At 47.6% G+C, this 27,340-nt stretch overlaps 2 protein-coding genes across 3 annotated transcripts in view; both read right to left on the bottom strand.

The window, feature by feature from the left end:
• The window catches only part of LOC308590359 (guanylate-binding protein 1-like), a 32,700-nt gene that overhangs the window by 5,265 nt on the left and 95 nt on the right, over positions 1 to 27,340 (bottom strand). The window contains exons 1-6 of one of the 2 annotated variants that reach the window (XM_081200356.1): positions 7,169 to 7,654; positions 5,916 to 6,130; positions 4,531 to 4,658; positions 3,500 to 3,609; positions 2,709 to 2,908; positions 1,510 to 1,752 (exon numbers count right to left, since the gene is read on the bottom strand). In XM_081200356.1, coding sequence (XP_081056482.1) covers positions 1,510 to 1,752; positions 2,709 to 2,908; positions 3,500 to 3,609; positions 4,531 to 4,658; positions 5,916 to 6,111 — 877 coding nt within the window. In that variant the 5' untranslated portion in view covers positions 6,112 to 6,130; positions 7,169 to 7,654. Of the gene's footprint in view, positions 1 to 1,509; positions 1,753 to 2,708; positions 2,909 to 3,499; positions 3,610 to 4,530; positions 4,659 to 5,915; positions 6,131 to 7,168; positions 7,655 to 27,340 lie in introns of those variants that run through there. The other variant, XM_081200357.1, reaches the window with a different exon arrangement.
• On the bottom strand, positions 10,896 to 27,102 carry LOC308590388 (guanylate-binding protein 1-like). The gene is made up of 11 exons (XM_081200404.1): positions 26,974 to 27,102; positions 25,182 to 25,396; positions 24,344 to 24,471; positions 21,853 to 21,962; positions 19,017 to 19,216; positions 18,399 to 18,641; positions 16,485 to 16,765; positions 15,662 to 15,874; positions 14,124 to 14,226; positions 13,048 to 13,241; positions 10,896 to 11,592 (listed from the first exon to the last, which is right to left on the bottom strand). The coding sequence occupies exons 2-11, from the start codon at positions 25,375 to 25,377 to the stop codon at positions 11,521 to 11,523; spliced, it is 1,740 nt and encodes a 579-aa protein (XP_081056530.1). The 5' UTR covers positions 25,378 to 25,396; positions 26,974 to 27,102; the 3' UTR covers positions 10,896 to 11,520.

The raw sequence follows: 27,340 nt of genomic DNA, 5'->3' as shown, positions 1-27,340 counted from the left end.
AAACATCTTTCAAACGTTTGTACTATAACTGGGGACACGTCATCCACTGTTCTCATAAAAGAAAAGAAATAGATATTCTGCACAAAACAAGAGGCTGAGAAGACATGTTTTTAAAAGTAATGTTGTAGCCCTCATGCCTGTAGAAAATAACCTGAAATATGAAGGAAGCACTTGGGAATGCTTAAAAAGCAGAGATTACTATTCTCTGCCCTGCACCCACATCTCATTCCTAATTATTATTACCTCTCTATGCTACAGGACGCGGGTGGCGCTGTGGGTTAAACCACAGATCCTAGAACTTGCAGATCAGAAGGTCGGTGGTTCGAATCCCCACGATGGGGTGAGCTCCCATTGCTCGGTCCCTGCTCCTGCCAACCTAGCATTTCGAAAGCACATCAAAGTGCAAGTAGATAAATAGGTATCGCTCCGGCGGGAACGTAAACAGTGTTTCCGTGTGCTGCTCTGGTTCACCAGAAGCAGCTTAGTCATGCTGGCCACATGACCCGGAAGCTGTACGCCAGCTCCCTTGGCCATTAAAGCGAGATGAGCGCCGCAACCCCAGAGTCGGTCACGGCTGGACCTAATGGTCAGGGGTCCCTTTACCTTTACCTCTATGCTGCATATGTATTATTGCCTTCCATACTTCTGGTTCTTGCCAAAACTGGAAGCAGCCCAATCCATAACTCATTGTCAGCACAGTGTGTATCCTGCAGCCGTGGGGCCACACTGTGATAAGTACGAAACAGTACAACTGGGCTCAGAACCCAGCTCAGAACCAATATTTTATTGAATACAAGAAATAAAACATCAACAAAACAAAGAACAAAGCCCCTATATTAGCGGCACCATGGGGAATTAACTCTGCAGAAATAGGCATGGAAGTGTTTGGGTCTATTAATTCTCAATAAATAAAAGGGGGAGGGGGTGAACAGGCTTTTTAGTAGCCAAATGTCATGGGTTCAAGTCCTTGCTTGCTGCAGAAGCATAATAAATGATGTAAGAGTTTAAAACAATGCATACAATGTTGCTTTCTGCACAAATGGCGCAAGCAAATTTCTCTGAAAGTAGAATTTGGGTTTCATCACAGAATCGTTACTGTATTTTATTCTGTGTATATAGTTTTCAAAATAAATTCTAGCTAAATGATGTTCAGCAGCCAATCAAGTGAGCAGTTTACATACAATTCAGCCTGGACGTGAACAAAGAAATTATCAAACTGCAGAGCAAGGCAAACTAAAGCATTTTCTACAGTCAGGTGGGTCACTATTGGTTTCTGATGTCACCTGATCCCTTCTTGGCTGGTAGCTGAGTAACACCATTTACCTCAAGCTGACAGCTTCCTACACCCCCAAACTGCTCTGGAGGAAAAAGCCCCCCATCCATGGGGTTCCCAGATTGAGACCAGTTATTAGTATTATTAGAACGGCACTGGGTAAAACTAATTACTTTACTCAGAATGGTTCCCTACCCACCAACCCCAGCCTACAATCTTTTAAAAATGTTCCCTACTTATTCCTGTCACAACTTGGCCTCCCGGGACTGTCTTGGGTCGAGATGTCTCCCAGATGTGTTGGCAGAAACGAGCCACCGGCTCCAAGAAATCTTCCTCCAAATCATCTTCTTCCAGTTCCTCCAGCCGGGACAACTTTTTCCTGCTAGCTGGGCGGTCAAACGTGAAACATTTCCGCGAAGGGAAGAATCTCCGGATACACGACCTAGGCATGTTGCACCTCTGGATTTGCTCACTATTACCTGGGGGAGAAGTGAGAGTACACAAGACAATCTGTTACTATCGCCAAATTCCACACAAAATGTGCCAACCATCTCCCTGGTGGAGCAAACTCACCTGGTTCCCTGTAAACATTCAATTCTCCATGCCAACTCGACTGACACCTGAGGTCCCAGGGCTTGCTGTAAACAGAGTTAGGATATTGCTCTCTGTTTCAGCACTCCAATGTTATGGCCTTGCTCTGAGTACAGTGGTATCTCGGGTTAAGTACTTAATTCGTTCCGGAGGTCCATTCTTAGCCTGAAACTGTTCTTAACCTGAAGCACCACTTTAGCTAATGGGGCCTCCCGCTGCTGCTGCTGTGCCACCACGGTGCAAGTTCTGTTCTCATCCTGAAGCAAAGTTCTTAACCCGAGGTACTATTTCTGGGTTAGCAGAGTCTGTAACCTGAAGCGTCTGTAACCTGAAGCATCTGTAACACGAGGTACCACTGTATATATTTCCCTCTTCATAGTGCACTTACAGCTCGCATGTGTAAATTTGAGATTAGCAGGTAAGACTCCTATGTCATAGGAGTTTCAGGGAGCCCAGTCCAACTGTACAAGCAACTTAGCTTGGTGGCATGAGGTTTTGTGGCTTTTAGCTTTTACAGTTTGGGTATCAACATTGTAATTGTTGTAGGGCATTTGTAAACCTCCCTGGGAGCACAATTGAGGATTGGCATGAAGAGTTATTGCTAATGCAGTCTGCAGCCAGAGACATGTGCCTCAGGACCCAGTGGGATATATCTCTGTGTCTTGCTCCATGTAGCACAGGGGAAATCAGTTCAACCTCTTTAGCCCTCAGTGGCTATGTGACTCGATACATTCACCCACCTGAATATTAGGCCTTTTTGACTTAGATCATTTGTGCACCTCTCAACTAACGGTGTCCTCTCTCCATCTCAGACACTGCATTTCCCCCCTTGCAGTTACTGTACCTTTCTGCAGTCTCAATGCCTCCTCCAGGTACCCGTCCTCAGTGACGGGGTGTCCATCTATCTCCAGCTGTAGTGTGAAATCCCGCACTGCCCAGATGAAGTCTGGGAAGAAACGGACAAATTCGGCAGAGTTCTCCTCCTCTTCATCTTCCCCGGAGGAAGCTTTGGCTTTAATCCTTTTTGTCAGCTCAGTGACGTAGCTGGGGAGTGCTAAGGAAAACAATTCCAGGGCTGGTTTGGGGCCTGTTTGAACCTGCAGTTGTGGGCTGGCCGGAAATGATGATACAGCTTTTGAGCAGAGAGATTTACACTACAGAAAGACCACATATAGTCGTACCTTGGAAGTCAAACGGAATGCGTTCTGGAAGACTGTTCAACTTCCAAAACGTTCAGAAACCAAAGTGCAGCTTCTGATTGGCTGCGGGAAGCTCCTGCAGCCAATCGGAAGCCGTGCCGGACGTTTGGCGTCCGAAAATCGATCGAAAACCGGAACATTCACTTCCGGTTTTCGATCGTCCGGGAACCGAAAAGCATGAGTTCCAAGGCATTCGGCAACCAAGATACGACTGTATTGCAACTGTAATTAAGGCAGGGTTTTGTGGCAAGGGGCTGGCATCTCTCATTTTTACACCTTAAGGCCAATTCCTGATTTTATGCCTTCTGGAGTTCCTGCCTGCACCCCCTCCCATGGAGTGAAACTCCTAGGGGGACAACCTACAACTGCCTCCTCCTAGTTCCTCCAGGCCAAGAGTGCAAGGCCAGCTGGGATTTCTGATGCCCCAAAAGGATACTGCAGGTTCTCCAGCGCATTTTGATCAATGGTGCCTATGCTGTTGTACACCAGGGTGCTGCTGAGCAGAATGGCCAGGGCAAAGATCCACGAGTCATTCTGTGTGTTTCCCTGAAACAGAAATATAATATCAGTTACCACCGGGGGGGGGGGGTTCAGCCAGAACTCACCGGAACTCAGTTCTGGCACCTCTCTGGTAGACGCCATTGCCATTAATACAAGGTCAACACACAACACAATTGCCTCATTACATAAATCATAATAAAAAAATTCCTTCCAGTAGCACCTTAAAGACCAACTAAGTTAGTTCTTGGTATGAGCTTTCGTGTGCATGCACACTTCTTCAGATACCAATCTGAAGAAGTGTGCATGCACACGAAAGCTCATACCAAGAACTAACTTAGTTGGTCTTTAAGGTGCTACTGGAAGGAATTTTTTTATTTTGACTATGGCAGACCAACACGGCTACCTATCTGTAACTGTACATAAATCATGTTCAGAATACCACAACACAAACGCCTCTGACTGGCAACTTCTGCATTCCCATGGACTATTTCGGCTGAAAAAACCTCCTGAAAAACCACCTGGAAACCTTGTCACTGAAGAAGCCCAATGGGCGAAACAAGGGTGTATCCTGCGAACTGGTCTTTCATCAGCTGCCTTATTGTTACTAAGTTTGTTACACTCTGAAGACATAGGACAATGCAGAAGGAAGATATCAGTATGTTGTTTCCCACAGGAACTGTACGTTGTAATCGTTGGACTTGACAATCTTTGGACTTGACTATCCTTAGATGTTATGACAATAAAAACATATAGAAGGTTAATAGTAACATGATATGTTATTGCCACCAGGAACTGTGCTTTGCAATTTTTTGATATGACAATTATATATAATGTTATGTTACTTTACAGCTAGTTACTGTGTGTGTTGTGGTATTCTTAACACCAGGTCAGCATATTTTGCCTTAAGGCTCTTTTGAAAGGGCTAGTCTTCCGCTGTCATCCCAGCTGCCATCTCCCCCAACTCACCTTCTGCACATCACCCAACCCTTCTGTGTCCAGCAACAGCAGTGTGAGGTCAGGCCTGTGGGGGTGAGGGAGGCACCACATCCAGATGCCCTTCGTGAGACCCTGCACCGTGGCACCCAAACAGAAACCTGAGGAAAGAGCGGGCAATGATTCAGAGACAAAAAAACAACAGGTGTCAAGGCGTAAGGTGCAGGTCACTGGGAAACCCCACTGAACTCAATGAAATATTTGTCACATCCCCATCATAGCTTTAAAGCACACGAGTTCCACACACACCCCAAGAATAATGGGAACTGTAGTTTGCTTGGGTGCTGGGAATAGTAGCTTAGCAAGTAGTGAAAGAAAACTTGTGCACAAAACAAAGAAGAACCTATGTAAGCTGTAAAGTGTCGAGCACATTAAACTTGGGACTAGGATGCGGAAGAACAGAGTTGGAATCCACACGGGGAGACCTTGGGCTAGTTCAGGGGTCAGCAACTTTTTTTAGCCATGGGCCGGTCCACCGTCCCTCAGACCATGTGGTGGGCCAGACAATATTTTGAAAGAAAAAAAATGAACGAATTCCTATGTCCCACAAATAACCCAGAGATGCATTTTAAATAAAAGGACACATTCTACTCATGTAAAAACACGCTGATTTCCGGACTGTCCGCAGGCCAGATTGAGAAGGAGATTGGGCCACATCTGGCCCACAGGCCTTAGGTTGCCTACCCCAGGGCTAGTTGCTGTCTCTCAGCTGAACCTATCTCACAGGGTTGCTGTGAGCATAAAATGTATATGGGGAAAACTGAATACCACCTGGAGCTCCTTGGAGGAAATGTGGGGTATATATATAAAAGGTAAAGGTACCCCTGCCCATACGGGCCAGTCTTGACAGACTCTAGGGTTGTGCGCTCATCTCACTCTAGAGGCCGGGAGCCGGCGCCGTCCGAAGACACTTCTGGGTCACGTGGCCAGCATGACCAAGGGTGCTTTCGAACTGCTAGGTGGGCAGGAGCTGGGACCAAACGGCGGGAGCTCACCCCGTCACGGGAATTCGAACCGCCGACCATGCGATCGGCAAGTCCTAGGCGCTGAGGTTTTACCCACAACGCCACCCGCGTCCCATATATATATATATATAAAATAAAAAATAACCTTCCCTCCTGTGAATTCTGCTGAGTGGGGACCACAAACCTCTGACTCAAAGTCCTATCTCCCCTCTGGTTCTATATAAATATTAATTTACACCTCTTCCTCCATGCTTCTCCCCAGGCTAGGCAGAAAACCCAGGGGCTCTGATACCCTGTTCCAGAAACACCAGACTCCACTGCCTTGCTCCTCATGTGGCTACTGGACTCCAGCCCTTCCCTTGAGTAACAGGAAATATTCATGAAGCCAGTCACCTTTTCTCTTGCCGGCAAGCCTGTTCATGAGGTAGGACTTGCCAGTGCGGTACAACCCCGCAATGGCCACCACCACCACCGGCTGGCGGATCCTGGCAAGCACCTCTGCAGCCTCCCGGTTCACCACAAGCTTCCCATCCGGCATGTTCTCAATTAGGCAAACAGGAGCCGCCATGTGGACCTGCCCTGGGGCCATCGTGCAAAAGATGATGGGTCTGCAAAAGGAAAACAGGAGCTCACAACACAGTGGAAACTCAAGTGTGTCTCTGCCTATTAGTGAGCCAGCATTTCCCAAACTTGGGTCTCCAGCTGTTTTGGGACTACAGTTCCCATCATCCCTGACCACTGGTCCTGCTAGCTAGGGATGATGGGAATTGTACTCCAATTCAATTCAAGTGTCTCTCTGCCTGTGAGCGAGTGAATGGGTGAAACCTGACTGGAAAAAGAGTTCAAGAAGGGCACAAATCACAATTCAGCTTCGCCTCACTGGGATCCCAGATATTTTTTGGCACCTGGAAGTTACCCAGCTGGACATTCTCAGGATAGTTGTGACAAGTCTACATCTGTCCTAGATGCTGTCATTTTTCTTTCATGCACACCTGGAAATAGACTTTGTCCCTGCTGTCACCATTCCCCCCCAGCACCACACCTATGGCTTTCATTTTATCGGAACTGATGCGAAGCCGGCAGAACTGCCCCCCTCCCTATTTAAGAATACATTCTGGCGTGCCGACATTTTAATTCCCGCCCCTCCCGTGCCTCTGTTTCAAGAGCCACGTATTTATACTATCGGCAAAATTTGAAGCAAAAGTTCTAGCTGCACGCTGCAGGCACGAAAGCAAAAGTCTCCACTGCAAAGGTCAGTGGGGGGGCGGCGGCACGGGACTTGCATGTTTGGTTAACCCTTTCCTTGCCAGCCACCTCCCCGCTGCTAGGATTCCCTTCCTTGCAGGTGTGTCAAAACTTGAATATTGGGGAGGCCCAGGTAAGCCCCACCCTGCATAATCGATCACATGACACGGTGCACACTCCCTATTTGAATGACAATGCCCTTCAACTTGGGGTGGGGGTGAGGGCTCAAATATTTTATTGGGCGAGCAAAAACCCCTCGGCCCCTCCGAATTGGCTCCTACACTCCTTTCTCGGCTGCTTTTGCTCCTGGCTAAGATTCCCGCGCCGTGTTTACCTTGCAAAAGGAAAGGAGCGCTAGGGGTTAACAACAACAGCGACATCGGGAAGCTGCCGTTTCTTACTTTTTGGTGTTGTTTTCTTTTTGCAGGGACGGGCCTCGGGAGGATGGGTCTTGACCGGACTCGATTGTTGCGGGTTCTCTCTTGCAGACGAGCTGGCAGGCCGGCAGGAAGAGGGAGAGAGCGTTGCTCGGAGTTCCCAGTGGAGACGGCAGGAGGGGACGGCAGGAGAAGCTCAAGCCTCGCCTTCAGGGTAAGAGCAAGAACTCGGGAATTGCGAGACGCTTCTGTGGCTCGAAAGCTCTTGCAGCGCCCCAGCTGCCCTTCCAGGAAATGGGAGGTCGTCGCGACCAATCAGCCTCCTTTATTGCCCTGGCGACACTTCAAAATATGCGAGGACCGAAAGCGAAAGTGCCCGGGCTGCGCACCTCTTTCTCTGAAAGGCGCGCGATTCCGGGAAACGAGCAAACAGAAAGGCAGGTGGAATTAAGCAATGGGGGTGGGTGGGAATCCTTCCAGTAGCACCGTGTTGCGTGACGAGTTCCCGCCCCTCACCAGGATAAATAAAGACACGAGACAACATAATTTAAGGTTAAATGGGCGAATTAGGCCACAACTTTATTGAATTCAGGAATGAGAGGTATTGGCTTAGGCATTGGTCCTATCGACTATCCGGCTCCAGCCCATTTGCTGGAGACACGGGGAAGGGTTAACACTATATCAGGGGAGTCTCCTGCTGAGGAACGTGGACTAGGAGCTGTCGACTAGGAGCTCCCCCGGGTCACCGCTGGGGGGGGCATGCCTTTGGCCCACACCTCCATAGGCTTCGGACAGGGCCACGCCCCCCCGGAGTCCTTTAACGGACCACCCTTCGCTGGGGGGGGAGGTGATGGCGTTCCTCCCCACACACACACATCCTCTTAACCCCTTCTTACCAATGGTCAGCCCGGTCGCGGAAGGCACCCAGGAAAAAGGTCCAAACGCTGTTCAAAACCTGCAAAAGATTCACCTAAAGGAACAAGGTAAGCAAGAAGAAAACCACTTCTAACCCCCCAAATACAAACCTAACCAAAACGTGGGGGCTAGCCGGCAAAAAGAGGGCGAGCCCCCTCTGCGCCGGCCCTAAATAGGGCAGGCCACGCGGCCGGGATTCCCCTGTTCTCGCGGGGGCTGAAACCACCCCACGCTCACGTGGGGGTGGGCGTGAAGCCCGCAACCCCACCTCCTGGGCAGGCCAGAAGTGGCTTTGTTGTTGTTTAGTCGTTCAGTCGTGTCCTACTCTTCGTGACCCCATGGACCAGAGCACACCAGGCACTCCTGTCATCCACTGCCTCTCGCAGTTTGGTCAGACTCATCTTGGTAGCTTCGAGAATACCACCCAACCATCTCGTCCTCTGTCGTCCCCTTCTCCTTGTGCCCTCCATCTTTCCCAACATCAGGGTCTTTTCCAGGGAGTCTTCTCTTCTCATGAGGTGGCCAAAGTACTGGAGCCTCAGCTTCACGATCTGTCCTTCCAGTGAGCACTCAGGGCTAATTTCCTTAAGAATGGATGCGTCTGATCTTCTTGCAGTCCATGGGACTCTCAAGAGTCTCCTCCAGCACCATAATTCAAAAGCATCAATTCTTCGGCGACCAGCCTTCTTTATGGTCCAGCTCTCACTTCCATACATCACTACTGGGAAAACCATGGCTTTAATTATACGGACCTTTGTTGGCAGGGTGATGTCTCTGCTTTTTAAGATGCTGTTTAGGTTTGCCATAGCCTTTCTCCCAAGGAGCAGGTGTCTTAATTTCGTGACTGCTGTCACCATCTGCAGTGATCATGGAGCCCAAGAAAGTAAAATCTCTCACTGCCTCCATTTCTTCCCCTTCTATTTGCCAGGAGGTGATGGGCCCAGTGGCCATGATCTTCGTTTTTTTGATGTTGAGCTTCAGACCATATTTTGCACTCTCCTCTTTCACCCTCATTAAAAGGTTCTTTAATTCCTCCTCACTTTCTGCCATCAAGGTTGTGTTATCTGCATATCTGAGGTTGTTGATTTTTCTTCCGGCGATCTTAATTCCGGCTTGGGATTCATCCAGCCCAGCCTTTCGCATGGACAAACTCCATGGACAAAGGCAACAGTAGCACCGTAGAGACCGGCTAAGTTTGTTATTGGTATGAGCTTTCGTGTGCATGCACACTTCTTCAGATACAGTACACTGAAACAGAAGTCACCAGACCCTTATATATATTCCCACTCAGAAGGGTGGTGGGAATGGGTGATTGGCCGATAGGTGTTGTAAACCTGTTGACGACTGTTAACGACTGCAATTGGTCTTACAGGAAAAAGCAAGGGGTGAGATGTATAATGAGATAAGAATCCAATGTCTCTATTCAGACCAGGCATCTCCATGGTTTTAAGTTTGGTAAAGGTAAAGGAACCCCTGACCATTAGGTCTAGTCATGACCAACTCTGGGGTTGCGGTGCTCATCTCGCTTTATTGGCCGAGGGAGCTGGTGTACAGCTTCCGGGTCACGTGGCCAGCATGACTAAGCTGCTTCTGGCGAACCAGAGCAGTGCACGGAAACGCCGTTTACCTTCCTGCCAGAGCGGTACCTATTTATCTACTTGCACTTTGATGTGTTTTTGAACTGCTAGGTTGGCAGGAGCAGGGACTGAGCAACGGGAGCTCATCCCGTCACGGGGATTTGAACCATCGACCTTCTGATCAGCAAGTCCTAGGCTCTGTGGTTTAACCCACAGCGCCACCTGTGTCCCAGCAAGCTTGTTAGGAGATGGTAAATGTTCACTGGTTTGCACAGATTGCTACCTGCCTTCCTAGGAAACAGGAGGTCCATTAGAACCAGCAGGATAATCCTACTGCCCAAATTGGAAGATGTGGGGAAAATAAAAACAAACCCAAAGCAACCCAGTCTCTCTCTAATTCTCTGTTTCTTAGCTCTTAATTTTGTCATGTTTAAGGTTGTGAAATTTCTTGTGCACATTAGAAATCAAAGCAGCCACGAATGCTTCTCCATCTGCTAGCCCAGTGCACTCAAGAAGTTCTCAGTGAACTAAATCCAGCAGAGATAAAGAGTTTTTAATAGATAACAAATTGGATAATTTAAAAAGATGTGGATTACGCAGAGTAGTAGAAAAGCAAACAAACCAGGAAAAGCGTGGAAGGGAAGGCATTTGGTATTAGTATACATGCTGTGTTTGGTACAAGTTGTAAGTGGGACAGAGGGAGGGGGTTAAATATGCTCTCTATTCCTGTTTTTGAAAATGCAATTAATAATAATAAAAAAAGAAGTTCTCAGTAAACTGGGCCTGTTGTTCTAGTTTGTCTGGTCCCATCAAACTGGAACCACAGGGATTTAAAGAATAATGGGTTTCCTTCCCCCCAAAATGTCTCCTTCCCCTTCCTCACAAATTGCTGCTGCAGTCGCTGTTAGCTGTGCGGGGAGTACTATAGTGACAACTAGTGGCAGTATGACAAGTACTACAGCGATGTATTTAAAACATCTGTCAACGCATGAAAAGAGGGGACATAAACATGATAAAAACTAAAAGGAAATTCCCAGGTGTTCCTATCAAGAGAAGAGCTATGTTTAAACAGAAATCTGCATTTTCAACAAGGTAAACTAACACATAATGATATATATATGTATTGTGTGAATGCTCCCCTAGCCAACCATGGTATGAATTCAGTGTTATGATATATGGTGTAAGAATGCAGCCTGCCCTATGCACACTTACTTGAGAGTAACTCTGCTGAAATTAATATGACTTCAGAATAGACACACTCAGTATTGCACATTTATTTATTTATTTTATTTGAAATTTACATATATCTGTTCATAAACTATATCACAGTGGTTTACAGATTTAAAATACAACAACAACAACACAGTGCCCCATTGAAGCTGGATAATAAGAGAAAGAAACACAAAACAGCACAGGCCAGCTGAAATAAACAGGGTTATCACTTTTCTTTTCTTTTCTTATTTAGCCAGCAGGAAGGCTGTGACAGTAGAACCATTTCTTGGAAAGCAGTTCCTCTTATGACTTCCTCATTAGACAGAAGCTGGACCAAGCCATTGTTGTAAGTTCTTCCTATGAGGGAGGCTCATATGGGAGGAGACATCCTTTGAGGAAAGCAGGCTGATCACCTTTTAAAAGTCATAATCAGCACTTCAAAGTGATTGCAGAAATGATACTTCAAGCAGTGCAGATGGCTCAAAACAGGCAATGTGGTATTCAACAGCTTGTGCCAGTCAACAAGCAGGCTGCCATAATCTGCACTAGTTTGAAGTTTCCAACTGTCCAGCCTTGCGGTTATGTCCTGACTTCCAGGCCTCTTTATTTGGTCCTCGAAACTGCACTGTGGACAGCTTCTGTAGTAAGCGTAAGCCCTGAGGTATTGTTCCTTTATGCCTTGAGACTTAGGAGCTCCACTTCTGTTTCCATAGCCATCAGCAAAAACCTCTGTCTTAGCAGCCCCTAGAGAGACAAGGAGCACGCAGTCATTGTTCAACTGAGAAAACAGATGAGTGAGGGCAACAGATACAAACTCACGGTGGAATCAGGCCTGTCTTGGGTCACAAGGCCCACGTTGCCTTTGGTTACAAAATAAACATGCATTTCCCAGCATGCTGGAGAGGGGCTCTCTGAAAACACTTTCTCCTAGCTGGAGATGATGATGATGGTTATAAATTTTATATCCCACCCATCTTGCTGGGTTTCCTCAGCCATTCTGGGTGGCTTACAACATACCGTATTTTTCGCCCTATAGGACGCACTTTTTCCCCTCCAAAAATGAAGGGGAAATGTGTGTGCGTCCTATGGGGCGAATGCAGGCTTTCGCTGAAGCCTGGAGAGCGAGAGGGATCGGTGCACACCGACCCCTCTCGCTCTCCAGGCTTCAGGAGAGCCCCGCCGCCAGCCACACAAGCTCGGGGGACAGCGGGGAGGTGGAACGCTGCCATCCTGCTGTCCCCCGACTTTGTTAGAAGGCTGGCGGGGGGGAGAAGCCTGCTCCTCCCCGTCGCCAGCCCCGCAAACTCGGGGGACAGCGGGAGAGGCACAGCGCGCCTTTCTCGCTGTCCCCCGACTTGGTTAGAAGGCTGGCGGGGGGGAGAAGCCTGCTCCTCCCCGTCGCCAGCCCCGCAAACTCGGGGGACAGCGGGGAGGCGCAGCGCGCCATCCCACTGTCTCCCGACCTGGTTTGGAGGCTGGCGGAGGGCTTCCCCCTCCCCCAGCCCCGCAAGCTCCCAGAGCGATGCCAAAGCTGCATGCAGCTTCGGCATGGCTCTGGGTCCCGTTCTGGGGGAGGGGGAAGCTCGGGCTGACCCTGCCCCAGCACCACGCTGGGGGGGGAATAATTTTTTCCCCTTTATTTCCCCCCCCCCCAAATCTAGGTGCGTCCTATGGGCTGGTGCGTCCTATAGGGCGAAAAATACGGTACATAAAAACACAACAAAGCATCAAATATTAAAACAAAATATCCTACACGAGCAACAAACAAACCAATAAATCAATAATAATAATAACAATAATAAACAGTTTACAGTTATACCCAAATTAAAATAATTGCCAACCCCAACAAAACATTTAACCAACATCAACCCGACAAAAAAAAACCAGAGAAACCAAAATTGGAACCGTTTAAAATATTTTAGCCAATTGCCCCAATCCAAGAGCTGTTCCAGCAATGTCCCTCCGGCTTCCCAGGAGCCTCTTTTGGGAAGGACACACAGCGGCTTCAAATCAGTGTGAAGGTAAGTACAATATGCATCCATGAATACAAGGGAATAATACAAAAATGAAATTAAAACAACAGCGGCAATGTAAATGGAAAGCAATTGTACTGTGTATTTTGAGTCCATGGATCACAATAAAGGATGTGTGTGTGTGTAATTAAAAAAACAATACAGTGCCATGCATTCCTCTCATTACCTTGCGGAAATCCCTCTTTCTCCTTTCAGCCTCCTCTTTCATCTTCCTCATCTCTTCCTCCCACTCCTCCTTCAGCCGCTGGATGCCTTCCTCATTATGTCGCTTCTTATCCTCCATCATTTGCTCCAGGTTGGCCAGCTCCTGCTCCAAAAGCCTCTGTTGCAGCTTGGTTGCTTCAACCTGAGCACGCTGGGCTGTGGTCCAGGGAAGAAACAGAGGCAGTGATTTGCTGGCAGTCAGATCAGGCATCCAAGGTGAATAATCTGGAGGAACCCTCTACGCTCATATGAACCTGGCTGTCTGTGTGCGCTATAATCATCTGCTCAGGCCTCCCTCTGGGGCTTGCCATTGCACTGGTGGATCTAGGCCAAGATTTCCCCAAGTGGCAGATGTTAATCCCCTGGGATCAACAGGAATGTGCAACAGGTAAATAAAGACCAAGGGGCAGAAAGGTGGTAGAAAAGGGCCTAGGAAAACACAAGAGGTTTACAAGGCATAGAAAAAATAAATAGGAACTATTATCCCTAGAAATCAAGGGCATGGGTACAGGGTCCACCTTCCTTGCCAGTGAGGAACCCCTGAATTTAATAAGATGGTTCCACAATACAGTACAATAGTATTCTCGGAGCATGCTGCTTTATTGCTAAAAAGTGATGCATAGGTGCAGTGTTTTACTTTTTAAATAATTGTTTTTGCAGCGTTTTTGCACTTTCCCCTCATTTACATTCCTAAGAAGCAGTCAATTACAACTTTATAAACTCATCAAGGTGTCAATGAACTCAGGGTTTGGGGAAACCCTGATCTGGACTTTTGAACAGGGCCCCAAACTTGGGTTTCCAGCTGGTTCTGGACTACAATTCCCATAATTGTGACCTGGTCCTGCTAACAGGATGATGGGAGTTGTAGTCCAAAAACAGCTGGAGACCCAAGTTTGGGAAACCCTGCTTTAGAACCTCACCATGCTGTTATCTTCTGGACACCAATTAAAACCTTTTGTGTCCCCACACTTACAGTGGCATTTAATCTGTGGCATTCATAAATTATAATATAGTGCTTCTGTTTCCCCAAACCTGTACCTTCAATTTCTTTCTCTTTGCCACTTAAGGCATCATCCATGTGAAGGATAGATTTTGCCACCGTCTCCTTGGATTTCAGGAATTCTTCAAGAGCTCTGTCTGCCTGATAATACATTGGGAGCAAAAGTTATTAATTTTGCCAAAAGATGAGGAAACTGAATATTCTGTCCTGCTGGGATTAAAGACCCAAAGGTAGTATATGAAGTAAGCAAGTAGTTTATTGACACGCTGAGAAACTGATGTTGTTTACTCATTGAAAGATATATATCCAGCCTGAAGGTCCCAGGCCACAGAGAGGTTAAGCTGGCCTCAACTAGAGCCAGGGCTTTTTCGGCTGTGGCTCCAATCTGGTGGAAGGCTCTGTCACAAGAGACTAGGGCCCTGCGGGACTTGACATCTTTCCGCAGGGCCTGCAAGACAGAGCTGTTCCACCAGGCCTTTGGTCAGGGCACAGCCTGACTCCCTCCTTTGGCAGTCTTCACAGAACTTTAGCCTAATGGTTGCCATCAATTTGAGTTGAATTAATTTTATAATGAAATGATTTTAGAATTTTGTACTATTTTATTGTTGTTAGCCGCCCTGAGCCCGCCTTTGGCTGGCGAGGGCGGGATATAAATAAAAATTATTATTATTATTATTATTATTATTATTATTATTATTATTATTATTATTATTATTATTGAACAGAAATCCTCACAAGGTAACGGAGAGAAATCATTACAACTAAAAACAACAACTATATCCCTTAAAATGAGCCAGAAAAGAACAGTAAAAAAAACAAAACCACCAGTGATATAATTGTTAGGATTCTTGCTCTGTGTTTGCAGTCATGAGATTGTTGTCTATCACATGACAGTGTATGTTTTCATTCCACAGTGTGGGAAGTGACAGAGACAGGATGTTTTGGTATTACTGTGTTCCATGAAGTGGGACTATTGTCCTTTGGTCTTTCTCTTTGCTGTCTGATGAGAAAGAGGAAGGAGCTAAAGCAGAATGCTCCAAGTGTATTATATGTAAATAAAGTAGATTAGCCAAAATGCTGTGCTACTGTGTTCCGTTACGCAAACTGCAAATACTCTGCAGGATCCCTGAGTGTGCTGATGCTTCTTGATATCAGTGGCTGTGATGTTCGGGCTTAAGAAAGCTTTTGAAGCTCCCAAACGATCAACCAGGAGGGAGAGCACATGCCAGTCGGGCATGTGTCTCTGCCAGGGTCCTACACACAAGGAGGACGATCCTAACAATATCAATTGATAAAATAAAATGTGGATCGGCATTAAAAATGTTTTGAAGTATTTGTAAAACTCACTAAGGAGGGGACAATTATAAGACACGTTTGTGATTGCTATCAATCCTGCAATGAGAAGATTCCTCTTCAACCAGTTTAGTACCTTTGCATCTTTACCCCCAACTGGTGAATTCAGTGGGACATACTCCCAAGTAATCATGCATTAGATTGCACTGTAAGTCTGCCCTCAGTCAGCAACAGGATCCCCACCTCTCTGAGTGTCACAGAAGTGCTGCTCCTCCTGTCCTACCTGAACCCCTTTTCCATCAAATGCATCATACTTCTCCTTTATTTTGTTCATCTTGGCAAGGAAGCGCTTATAGCCTTCAGGCACTGCGTAAATCCCCTCCTGGATCTCAGATACCAGGTCCCGGGAAAGAAAGCGCAGCACATTACGGCAGCGGTCCAAAGACACCTTCTCATTTCTTTCACAGAATGCCTTCTTTTTCTGATTCAACTTATTCTACCGGACGAAAACAGAACAAAGCACCAGAAAGATGACACGTTAGCAATGATGAAACGTTTCCTCCCCAGTGTACTATACAATGGGAAGACATACTAAGGCCACATACTAATATGTTTTTATATTTGTTAGAAGCTGCCCAGAGTGGTTGGGGCAACCTGGTCAGAAGGAAGGGGTACTGTTGTTGTTGTTGTTGTTTACACTACAAAATTCAATCAGTGTGAGATTGACTTAACTGAAATAGTTATGTCAAGACACACACACCCCCACACCCCAAAATGTGGGAACTGTCTGCAACTGCAGTAAATAATAATTTATTACTTATATGCCACCCATCAACAGTAACAACTTCTGGGCAACTTCCAACAATTATGAAGCCACAGTAAAACATTAAACATTTGCTTTATAGCACCGATTTTTGTGGTTTTACTGTTTGTGTCACTGATCTTCTGTTGTGATTTTTAATCTGTGTTTTTAATGATAACGCTTAATTTTTATGTAAACTGTTTCGAGGTCGTGTGTGACCAAAAGTGATGTATAAGCATATTAAATAAATAAATGGGCATGGGCTAAAGTGCAGGCAGCTGATAAGGCACTAAAGAGAACACACCTCAAGCTCCTCTTGAAATTGTTTAATGTTGTCCCCAAAGGCACGGGCTATGAAGACGTCAATGGCCTCCCTCTCACACTTGGCATGTGCCCTCAGCAGCTCTTCAAGAGTGTCGGTCGGAAGCAGCAGCAGCTGCTGCATCCGTTCTTCATAACAGGAAATGGCGTCATGCACAGCAGCCGAATTCTCGATCTGGGACAAGGCCAGCACTGCGTTTTGCAAGCAGGGCACGTCCCCACTGTTGATGGCATTGACATAGGTCTTTGCCAGGCTTGCGAGCACTGAAAAGGGAAAGATTGTTGAAGTCAAAGAATCAGAGGTAATAGACGTGGAATGCACAGCTTGATTAACCGCCTTAGGTTGAGAAAGAATTTGCAGACCCAAACGGCCTTGAAGTGTCCGCCCACATCATCAAGAGAGTGAGGACCAAGTATTCTGTATCTCTTGTGTCATGCAAGAACAGGATCAGGATCTTGCACCTAACATAGTATGAAGTAATCCCATTCGTTTTCAGAAGAAGGGCTCTAGCCTTCCTAGCTACAAATAAGAGCTTGAAGATGTGAAAAAGCAGAGGGGGATGAGGACCACCATTCAGTCACCATCTCTCATAGTTACTTTGCTCTGCTCTACTCCCCGCCCCCTATAAATCTCAGTCCTAATTTGATCCCTCTGTGCTGGACTCTGGTTCTTGCCCTTTGTGCTTCCCTTAAAATTGAAACTCTTAAAAAAAATAAAAAACCTACACTGAAAGCAGAATGAATAATGAAAAACAAACCAATTCATTTGATTTGCATAATTTATGCAACAGAATTTGCGTATTCTTGTTGCAGAATGGGGAACCTGTGACCCTCAAGGTGTTGCTGGACTGAAACTCCATCACGCTTGGCCATTGGCCATGCTGACTGAGGATTTGGGGGGGGGGCACAGATTCCCCACCCCTGCCCTAGGAACAAAGAGCAGGTTAGAGGGTGCTGTAGCAGACTGACCATTTCCAAATGACAAGGCAACAGTATAACAAAACAACTCATCATTTGGGATTAGCGAATCTGTCCATTTCAACTTTCCTTTGTTTCTCATCTCTCCACTCTTTTTCACCTGCTGGCAAAGGTGCTTTCAGCAGGCAATCAAGTGGGCCAGGGCAGAATCAGCAACTTCATACGGTTGGAGGGGGGAACCCCATTGGTTTTTGATGTTACCTGATCATAGCTGTCAACTTACAGATTTGAAAATAAGGGACCAGCAGCCTCGAAAATAAGGGATCAGCAGCCAAAATAAGGGATTTTCCAAGCAGAGGTATGTTCGACTTCTGAGCCCCTCGGAGCCAAAGGCAGAAAGCCCAGCCAGCAGCCAAACGAAGCCTCAAGCAGTGGTTCCCACAGCACAGCAACCCGGCAAAGGGGATGCAGCAAGGAAAACCACGTCACCTCTCCACTGGGAAGCACTGAGCAAAGGAGAGTCCCCAGGCAACACGGCCGATTTGATCGGCACAAGGCATGCAAGCTCCACCCTCCAGTCATTCTTAGACTCCTTATTGGGTGAGCAACGCAGCCAAGCAACACAGTTGGAGCCTCCCTCCTCTCTGGCCGGCAGGAAGGAAGGGAGAGGAGCTGCTTCCTTTGAAATCTACAATGGTCAGGCCAACAGCTCATTACACCTTCATGTTGCTCTGGTGACAAAGGGTCCCTCCACCACCAGTTTGACAGCTGTTATTGATACCATAACAAAGCTGGACAAAGCTATATTGGGCTTGATTCAAAGTGCAATACAGGTAATTGACCAACACAAAAGGGTTGACGAGCACAAATTAAGACCTCTGTGACATTGCAGCACAGTCAATACACTGCTCCTTATGGCTTCAATGAAAGAAAGCTTCCTACATCCCCCAAGCCTACAATTTTGCTGAAGCTTCCTTACTCGTTCCAGTCACAACTCGGTCTCCTGGGATCATCTTGGGTCGCGATGTCTCCCAGATGTGTTGGCAGAAATGAGCCACTGGTACCAAGAAATCTTCCTCCAAATCCTCCTCTTTCAGTTCCTCCAGCAGATGCAACTTCTTCCTGGTAGTTGGACGGTCAAATACGAAACATTTCCGTGAAGGAAAGAAACTGTGGATGCATGATCTGGCCATGTTGTGCTTCTGGATGTGCCCAGCATCACCTAGGAGAAAAGACGAAGAACGGGTGTAGGTATGGGGGGCGGTGCAGTTCTTTGTTAGTATTGTGCCGACCTAAAGTTCCAGAATGCACTTGAATCCCCCTTGCAAAACAGTGACAGTCTGCAGGTGTCATTTGGTTTCTCTAATCCAGGTGTAGGGAATCTGTGGCCTTCCAGATGTTGCAGAACTACAACTCCCAGCAACCCCGGCAAGCATACTCTGTCATCAGCGGGTAGCAAGGCCCAGAACACCTTTCAAAATAAAACAAAATCTCCCTGCTGAACAGAAAACTCAATCGATTAGAAGGAGGTAAGTGGAAACAAGAAGGGCCAAGGAAGGATCTGTCCTGATGTTGCATTTGGTTTCGGCTACCGCACCTTGCAGAAATCTCAAGGCGTTCTCCAGGTACTTGTCTGCACTGATAGGGCGTCCGTTTAGCTGCAGCTGCAGTGTGAAATCCCGCAAGGCCCAGACGAAGTCTGGGAAGAATCGGCCAAATTCGGTGAAATTCTCCTCTTCTTGGCCATCCCCAGAGGGATATTTTGCTCTAATTGCTTTTGTCAGCTCAGTGACATAGCTGGGGCTTGCTAAGGAAAAGGACTGCAAGGTTATTGTTGGGCTTTGCAATCTGAACTTCTCCCAAGTCATGCATTGACTGTGGGCACACAGTAGTGGTCTGGTGTTGCGTTCCAAAAGCAAGGAAGGATTGGACTCTGATTAATAAAATACACACGAGGCTTGACCAGAAAGACTCTGGGACGAAGTGCCAATAATAATCTGTCCACCGCTTGGCCCAGGTCGTTTTATTCACAAAAGAACTTTTTACACAGTGTTCGTAAGAACCAATCAGATTTTCTCTGAGCATTTAAAAAACCCTCACATGGGACAAAGTCAGATCAGAAGAAATCCTTCTAACTACAAAGAAACTACCATATTTCCTACTTGAGTATGCATACGTAGTTCAGAGTAAATAAAATAGGAATCAAGGTGGAATGCCTTTAGCAAACGCCGGAGGTCATAAACAGCAGGAAAGGAAGGATGGCAAGGAAAGATAGGCATCTTTATCATCTCCTTGTGAACTCTCCTCCTGGCCCTTAGATTAACAAAACTAACAAAAGCTACCTTCTATCTTTATGACCCAGGATGCCTGGTGAACAGCTGGTCTGTGTTTAGAATGTGTGCCTGTCAGTTGTAAAGAAAGAAAATGGCAGAGGTGCAGAGGCTTGTGGGATTTGATCAGAAATTATTGTCAATGAATCAAGCCCAGTCAAAGCAATGCTTTCATTGCTGACACAATGGCATGCTCAATTTTTCATAATTCCTCACAGCAATCCCATCTGACCCCCACAGTCTGGGCAAGGCTTTGCAGCTGAACCTGGCCCTAACCCCTCCTTGCATATCTTGCTTTACACATAATTGGGCCCATTCCCATTCCTGCTTGCTTCTGGGGTTCCTAGATGCCCTTCTTCAGCTGCCTGCCAGTGAAGCACACTTCAGGGAGTTCCCAACAGGAACTGCAGCTGAAGGTGAAACTACAAGACCTTAACTCTGTAGCCCTGCCATTTAATGCAAGGTGTGCCACTCACACACAAATTGTCAGTGCAGTGTGAGAGATACAGATCAGGATCCTGGGACAGGAGACATTTAACCCTTTGCTCTCCCTGCAATCCCAGTCTTGACCAGGAGCCTCATACCTGCAATAAGCACTGCAAAATAAAGTGGGGCAAAGATCCAAGTCATTTCAATGGTGCCTTTTTGCCATGCAAATTGTGATATGCCATAGAATCATAGAATCGTTGAGCTGGGAGGGATCCCAAGGGTCATCTATTCCAACCCCCTGCAATGCTGGAAACTCAGCTAAATGCATGACAGATGCTTAAAAACATCCAAGGAAGGAGAGTCTACAACCTCGTGAGGGAGACCGTTCCACTGTCAAAGAGCTCTGACAGACAGAAAGTTCTTCCTGATGTTAAGTTGGAATCTCCTTTCTTGTAACCTGAATCCACTGGTTCGGGTCCTAGCCTCTGGAGCCGGAGAAAACAAGGTTGTCCCCTCTTCCGTGTGACAGCCCTTGAGAGATCTGAAGATGGATTTAGTATCTCCTCTCGGTCTCCTCTTTTCCAGGCTTTTCGCACCCAGATCCTGATCCAATCTGAATCAGGACCACAGCAGGGGTAACCGGTTAAAGCCCTTGGCTCCTCCGTACTGAAGTCCTATTCTGGATTGGGACACCAGGCAGGTGCTTGTGGTGGGGTTTTTTTTTTGTGGAGAATGAGGACCCTATACTCAACTATCCAGTTGAGTTCATGGGTGGTCTGACCCTCATCTATTCATTCCGAAAGCACAAACCCAGGGATGGGTGGACATTTGGCCCTCCAGATGTGGCTGAGCAAACAACTCCCATCCTGGGGCTGATGGGAGTTGGAGTCCACCAACACCCAGTGGCGTAGCGTGGGGGGTGCCAGGGGTGCCGACCGCACCGGGCGCAACATCTGGGGGGGCGCGAGTCCAGAGGGAAGGGACAAGTTCCTTCCTCCACCGGGCTCCCCGCCGCCACCGCCAGCCTTGCGCCCTAGCGCGCGCGCCCCCCGCCGTCGCTGTGGCTGCGCTCCGCTCACTGCTCGCAGGAGGAGCAGCCGCTGCAGCAGCGCCGACGCCGCCACAGACGCCTGGCCGGGCACGGGCAGCCTCTGCACCCTGCCGCCGCCGCCATCCCCTCGGCCCAGCCACAGGCGGCGGCTGCTTCTGCCTCCATCCTCCTCCGGGCAAGCAGCGTTGTTTGCGCGGCAGCGCCAGCGGCAACTCGTAGGTTAGGGGTTGGGGGGGGCGCAAATTACTTGCCTTGCCCCGGGTTAGGGGGCGCAAATTACTTGCGTTGCCCCGGGTGCTGACAACTCACGCTACGCCGCTGCCAACACCTGGAAGACCACAGGCTCCCCATCCCTGCTCTGCCCCAGTGACCTGCTCACCTGATCCTTGGCAGGCTGGCTGCCCCACCCCCATCAGCTACATGCCCTGCATGTTTCCTTGCCCCCCCCCTGCACTCCCCCAGCGCTTTGTGTTCCAAGGCAGACCTGGAAAGGGAAGGTTTGCTCCACTTGCGACTACACCAAAAGCTTTCTCCCCCCAGGAAGTGCTGTCCTACACAGACATCCAGCTGCCTTCCCAATCTTGTGGGGGTGGTTGGAACTGATGGTGCCCCAAAAAGGATACTGGAGCTTCTCCACGGCTGTTTCGTCAATGGTGCCCATGCTGTTATACACCAGGGTGCTGCTGAGAAGAATGGCCAGAGCAAAGATCCATGAATCATTCTCCATGCCTCCCTGAAACAGATACAGATATTTTTTAAGACTTCTCATCCCAAGCCTCTGATACCCGAAATCCTGATGCCCCATTCTTATCTGCAGCTTTTTCCTCTGGGACCTGCATGTGCAAAGCAGCTGCTTTGAGATTTGTGTTGTTGCTTCTGTTGCACTAGGCGAAGTCGTTGTCTAAAATGAATGCAAACCGTGACTTGCTCGCAGTTGTTCAGACTGCGTTTGGAAGGCTTGTGGTGCTTAGCAGTTGTGCGCATTTCACAATTGTGGGCACGTGCCCAGGAAGAGCTAAAGCATATTTATTTATTTTATTTACAGATAGGTAGCCGTGTTGGTCTGCCATAGTCAAAATAAAAAAATAAAAAATTCCTTCCAGTAGCACCTTAAAGACCAACTAAGTTAGTTCTTGGTATGAGCTTTCGTGTGCATGCACACTTCTTCAGTGTGCATGCACTTTTTATTTATTTTATATTACTGTGTATATCGTGCCACTCAATCCTGTACACAGCCCCCAAAGTGGGCTTGTAACAGAATTTGGTATTGGGCACAGGAATCAAGCACGTTTTTATTTAAAATGTCGAAGCCAGCTTCTAGCCCCTAAGGTAAGTGTAAGGAACCTTTTTGACTATGAAGAACTGCTGACCCACAGCAAAAATCAATTGGGGGAAGCTGTCAAAAGGGCACAGAGCTAGACCCCAAAGTAGATACAGTGGTACCTTGGTTTGCATACGTCTTGGTTTGCATACGTTTTGAATTACAAACACGTTAAACCCGGAAATGCGTGTTCCGGTTTACAAGCTTTTTTTTGGGATTACAACCGGTGGGTTTTTTTCCGGATTACGAACAATTTTTGGGGGGGAGGCCCCATTGGCAAAAGTGCACCTTGGATTACAACCTGTTTTGGTTTACAAACAGACCTCCAAAACGGATTATGGTTGTAAACCAAGGTACCACTGTATTGGCAAAATTTCCCAGCATGACAGGGTTGCATAGTGCAGTGGTTTTCAACCTTGAATGATGGTCGGGGTGCTGCGGGCAACACTGGCCTCTGTCCCTCTTTCCTCCCCTCCCTCCTCTGATGCCCTCTTGTTTCTCTGCCTCCCAAAGGCTTGCACATCTGCTTGTTGCAGCAGCCCTGGCTACAAGCTCCCCAGGCGAATGGTGCCTCTGGGACTGGCCATGGGGTCCTTCCCAGGCTCCTGTGGGGCAGTGTGAGGACAGGGGGCAACTCAGAGACCGGGGCGGCAGCTGCCCAGAGGACTCCCAAGGAGACAGGAGAAGAGATAGGCTGAAGGAGGGTGTTCCTACAAGGGAGGGTGTTTGAAAAGGGGTGTGGGGCTGCCAGTTCTGCAGGCCAAGGGATGGCATAACTAGGCTCCTGAGCCCCACTAGGGTGCCACAGAAATAATGTACTTGGTCAAGGTTGCTGTGGACTCAAAAAGGTTGAAAACCTCTGGCATAGTGCTTTCTCTCTGTGCAGCATCCTGTCTCATTCTCTCTCTCACACACATACACAGAGACATGGGTCCTATTTAGGTGGCCCAGAAAGCAAGAGCAGACCCTTTACCTTCCCATGTTTCGCTAGCAATGAAGTAAGAAAGGGACCTTTCTCCTATGGGATGCAGAATGCTGAACTCACAGAAGTTTGGTTATTCTGCCCCCTTTACTGTCACCTGATAAATCTTCTTCTGCAGCAGCTTCTAATTTATCTGCTACACAGCATTTTCTGTTCTTAATCTTGGCTCTTTCAGGTGTTAATTCGATGTATTGACTGTCAAAATTATATATTTTTTACAGATTTGATCATATTTCTTGATTAATAGTGATATCGTGTCATTCATTTTGAAAGCTCCCTTGATTGCCTCTGTTTTTATGTCATTCATACATAAAATGTTCTGAAGGTTGAAATAATAATATAATATTGTGGGGTTCCATCAGTGTCCCATCCACTGACCACCTGCACCAAGACCTCTCTAGTTTCTACATTTTAATAAAGATTAGCCATAGGGTTTTAAAAGATTTTTTCCCTCCAGAATCTTACTTTTTCCTACTACAGTGGAACCTTGGAAGCTGAACACCTGTAAACTCAAAAGTTTCAGTTCCCGAACGATTGAAAACCGGAAGTGATTGTTCTGGTTTTTTAATGATTTTCGGAAGCCAAACGTCCAGCGTGGCGACCGCAGCTTCCGATTGGGTGCAGGATTCCATTTGACTTCCAGGTACGGCTGTTTCTGAGATACAAAGACATTCCCAAACGTGTGACACAGGGATGTCAGATAATTCACATAGATATCACCCCCCACTGCTGGCCACCAGCTCAGTGTATTTTGTCACGAGGCTCTTTTGAAAGTGCTAGTCCTCCACAGCTGCCATCTCCCCCAGCTCACCTTCTGCACATCACCCAACCCTTCTGTGTCCAGTAACACCAGTGTGAAGTCAGGCCTCTTGGGATGAGGGAGGCACCACATCCAGATTCCCTTGGTCTGCGCCTGCACTGTGGTACCCAGACAGAAACCTGAGGAAGGAGCAGACAATGATTCCCATCAAGAAACTCAGAGCTCCCAAGGCTTTGATCCTTTGCACAGTTCCTCGGGATTTAGCCTCATTGAACCCAACGAGGCTCACTTCTGAGGATCAGGCTGCAAGATCACTTTACTCCCTAGGCTATTTTGGCTTAAACCCAGAATATGTATCCCACAAGAAACAAAGTAGATATGTTGGGAAAGAAGCCAAGTGTGTGTAACCCCATTTACTTATATTGATGCTCCTTATTACACTCGCCTGTTGAAATTTAGACTGGAAGCTCCCCAGGGCAGGGACCTTTTGGCAATTTTATCTGAAATGCACCATGCACATTGATAAGTATATAAATATTCCACGACAGCCATTACTCCTCTGTCTCTCTGTTTCCCCCTAGGCTAGGCAGAAAACCCAGGGGCCCTGAAAGCCGATTCCAGCTGTAGCAGACGTCATTGCTTTGCTCTAAACAGTGCTGGATTAAGGGTGGTGAAAGTGGTTCCCCTGCACAGGGCAATGAACCGAAGGGGTGCAAAATTGTGAAGCTCCAGAATTGAGAAGATCTGTTTTGGGGCGCCAAATTTTAGCCTCGCTCAGGGAGGCCAAAATATTATTGAAGTCTGCCCCTGCTCCAAAGAGGCCTCATGCAAAGCTACTAGACTCCAGCCCTTCCCTTGAATAACGGGGATTATTCATGAAGCCAGTCACCTTTTCTCTTGCCGGCAAGCCTGTTCATGAGATAGGACTTGCCAGTGCGGTACAACCCCGCAATGGCCACCACCACCACTGGCTGGCAGATCCCGGCAAGCACCTCTGCAGCCTCCCGGTTCACCACAAGCTTCCCGTCCGGCATGTTCTCAATTAAGCAAACAGGAGCTGCCATGTGGACCTGCCCTGGGGCCATTGTGCAAAAGATGATGGGTCTGCAAAAGGAAAACAGAGAAGCTCACAACACAGTGGAAACTCAAGTGTGTCTCTGCCTATTCGTGAGCCAGCATTTCCCAAACTTGGGTCTCCAGCTGTTTTGGGACTACAGTTCCCATCATCCCTGACCACTGGTCCTCCTAGCCAGGGATGATGGGATTTGTAGTCCAACAACAGCTGGAAACCCTGGAGTGAGTGAATAAGTGAAACCTGACTTGGCAGGGCAAGACGTTAGGAACAGCACAGATCACATTGCCCAGACCACCATTCTCAGGATATCTGTGACAAGTCTACACCTGTTCTAGAGGCTCGAGGTCCTTGGCATCAGATGCTGACACTGAAAGCCAAAGGTGGTGTTGGGGGGGGTTACTTGCTATGCAGGGGCATCTTGCCTATAGAGGCTAGTGGCGCAGGACGCCAGGGAAGAGGCTGAGGCTGGACGCAGCGCCTCCCTGCGTCAGCTTGCTGCCCTCGCCCATCTCGTTGAAGCAGCACTGCCTGGAGCCTCCGCCTCTTCCTTGTTGGAGGGATCTTTGCACCACAGTGTCAGATATACTTAAGAAGGCCCTGTTGCTATGCACCATGCCCAGTAGTGTAAATACATTGGGTTGGATGGAAGTTAAAACATTTCCTTCTTTTTATCATAGAAGAAGAGACAGAAGAGCAAATGCCTATTTTTTGAAGGTGAATGACTGCCACCTTTTATTTTATGTACCGACACTAAAAATAATTAACATTTTTTTTCACATTGCTGATCTATTAGCGGGAGGGCTGTGTATAGAATTACAACCTTTTAAACTGATTTTGGGAGGAAATTGATCCAAAATGCAGGCCTTTTTTTTTTAAGTACAGTACATGAGTCAAACATATCATTTTATTAATACAATAAAATACACTCTTCCAATCTGATATATGTTACAAAATCAAACTAGAAAAAAGGAAGGAGTTTTAAGATCTTTATCAGAGGCATGTGCTGTCATAACACAGAAACATTTTTTTTAAAGAGTCCAGGTTTTCCTTTCAATACAATTCTACCAGTGAATCAGATTTGCGGATTGACAGCAGGAACCTTGCAAAGCTTACTCAGAAGTAAGGGCCACTGCTTTCAAGGAGGGAATACAAAGTGTGTTCAGGCTTGCAGCCTTCCAGTGCAATCCGCGCTCTCCCTCTCTCTCTATACTGTATATATATATGTATGTATTCAGAAGTAAGGACTGTGTAGAATGCTTGCACATTAGTCCCATATACATTTACACGGGAATAAGTCCCGCTGAATACAGTGGAGCCCATTTCAGGGTAGACACAGATGGTGCTATTGATAGATTTACTGTATTAGCATGGGAGAGCAAAGTTCACTTTAAACCCTTTTCTAAAGAACTGCGCACTTCCGATTTCGCCCTTGCAAAGATTGGGGGGAGGGGCGCGGAAAGGCTGACTTAACCCTTCCCCTGCCTGCCAGTTGGGGGCGCGGAAAGGCTGACTTAACCCTTCCCCTGCCTGCCAGTTGCTTTCCCACAAAATCACCCCCGTCCACTTTCCCACCCTCCCCGGCCAAATTCCAGCGCCTTGACAGCACCTTCTTCCCGGAAGGCTCGGGTTACCAGTTCTGGATCTCTTTCTTGGAAAGCGCCCCTCTCCCTTTATTCTCTGTCTGGCGATTTCACCTCTGCAAAGATCCAGCGCTAGCCGCAGCAGCAAGAAAAGTGCAAGCAAAACCTCGAAGGAGACGGCGAGGAAATCGGGCTCGTTTCGCGAGGACGGCGCAGCAGCTCAGCCTCCGGACGGTTACGAGCGCCAGCCCGAGCCCAATGGAAGGTGGCACCGGGCGGGCGGAGCAGAGGGCGAGGCTCCAAAGTCAAGGCAGAGACGCCCAGAGATTTCCTCGAGCAGAATTCCCCTTTTTTTGCAACCCAGCGCCCCCCTCCCATGTTTTGGTCTCGGAA

The sequence above is a fragment of the Podarcis bocagei genome (genome assembly GCF_964188305.1).
Source record: "Podarcis bocagei genome assembly, chromosome: 7".
Taxonomy (NCBI): domain Eukaryota; kingdom Metazoa; phylum Chordata; class Lepidosauria; order Squamata; family Lacertidae; genus Podarcis; species Podarcis bocagei.
This window is presented reverse-complemented; position numbering and strand designations above follow the sequence as displayed.

What these genes read in the sequence shown, in the direction of transcription:
- LOC308590388 (XM_081200404.1), bottom strand. Translation starts at nt 25,377, where the DNA reads ATGGCCCCAGGGCAGGTCCACATGGCAGCTCCTGTTTGCTTAATTGAG. An exon ending in TTGATGGAAAAGGGGTTCAG is followed by an intron (nt 14,227 to 15,661) that starts GTAGGACAGGAG and finishes ATGTATTATCAG; the next exon opens with GCAGACAGAGCTCTTGAAGA. An exon ending in CAAAGAGAAAGAAATTGAAG is followed by an intron (nt 13,242 to 14,123) that starts GTACAGGTTTGG and finishes CCTGGACCACAG; the next exon opens with CCCAGCGTGCTCAGGTTGAA.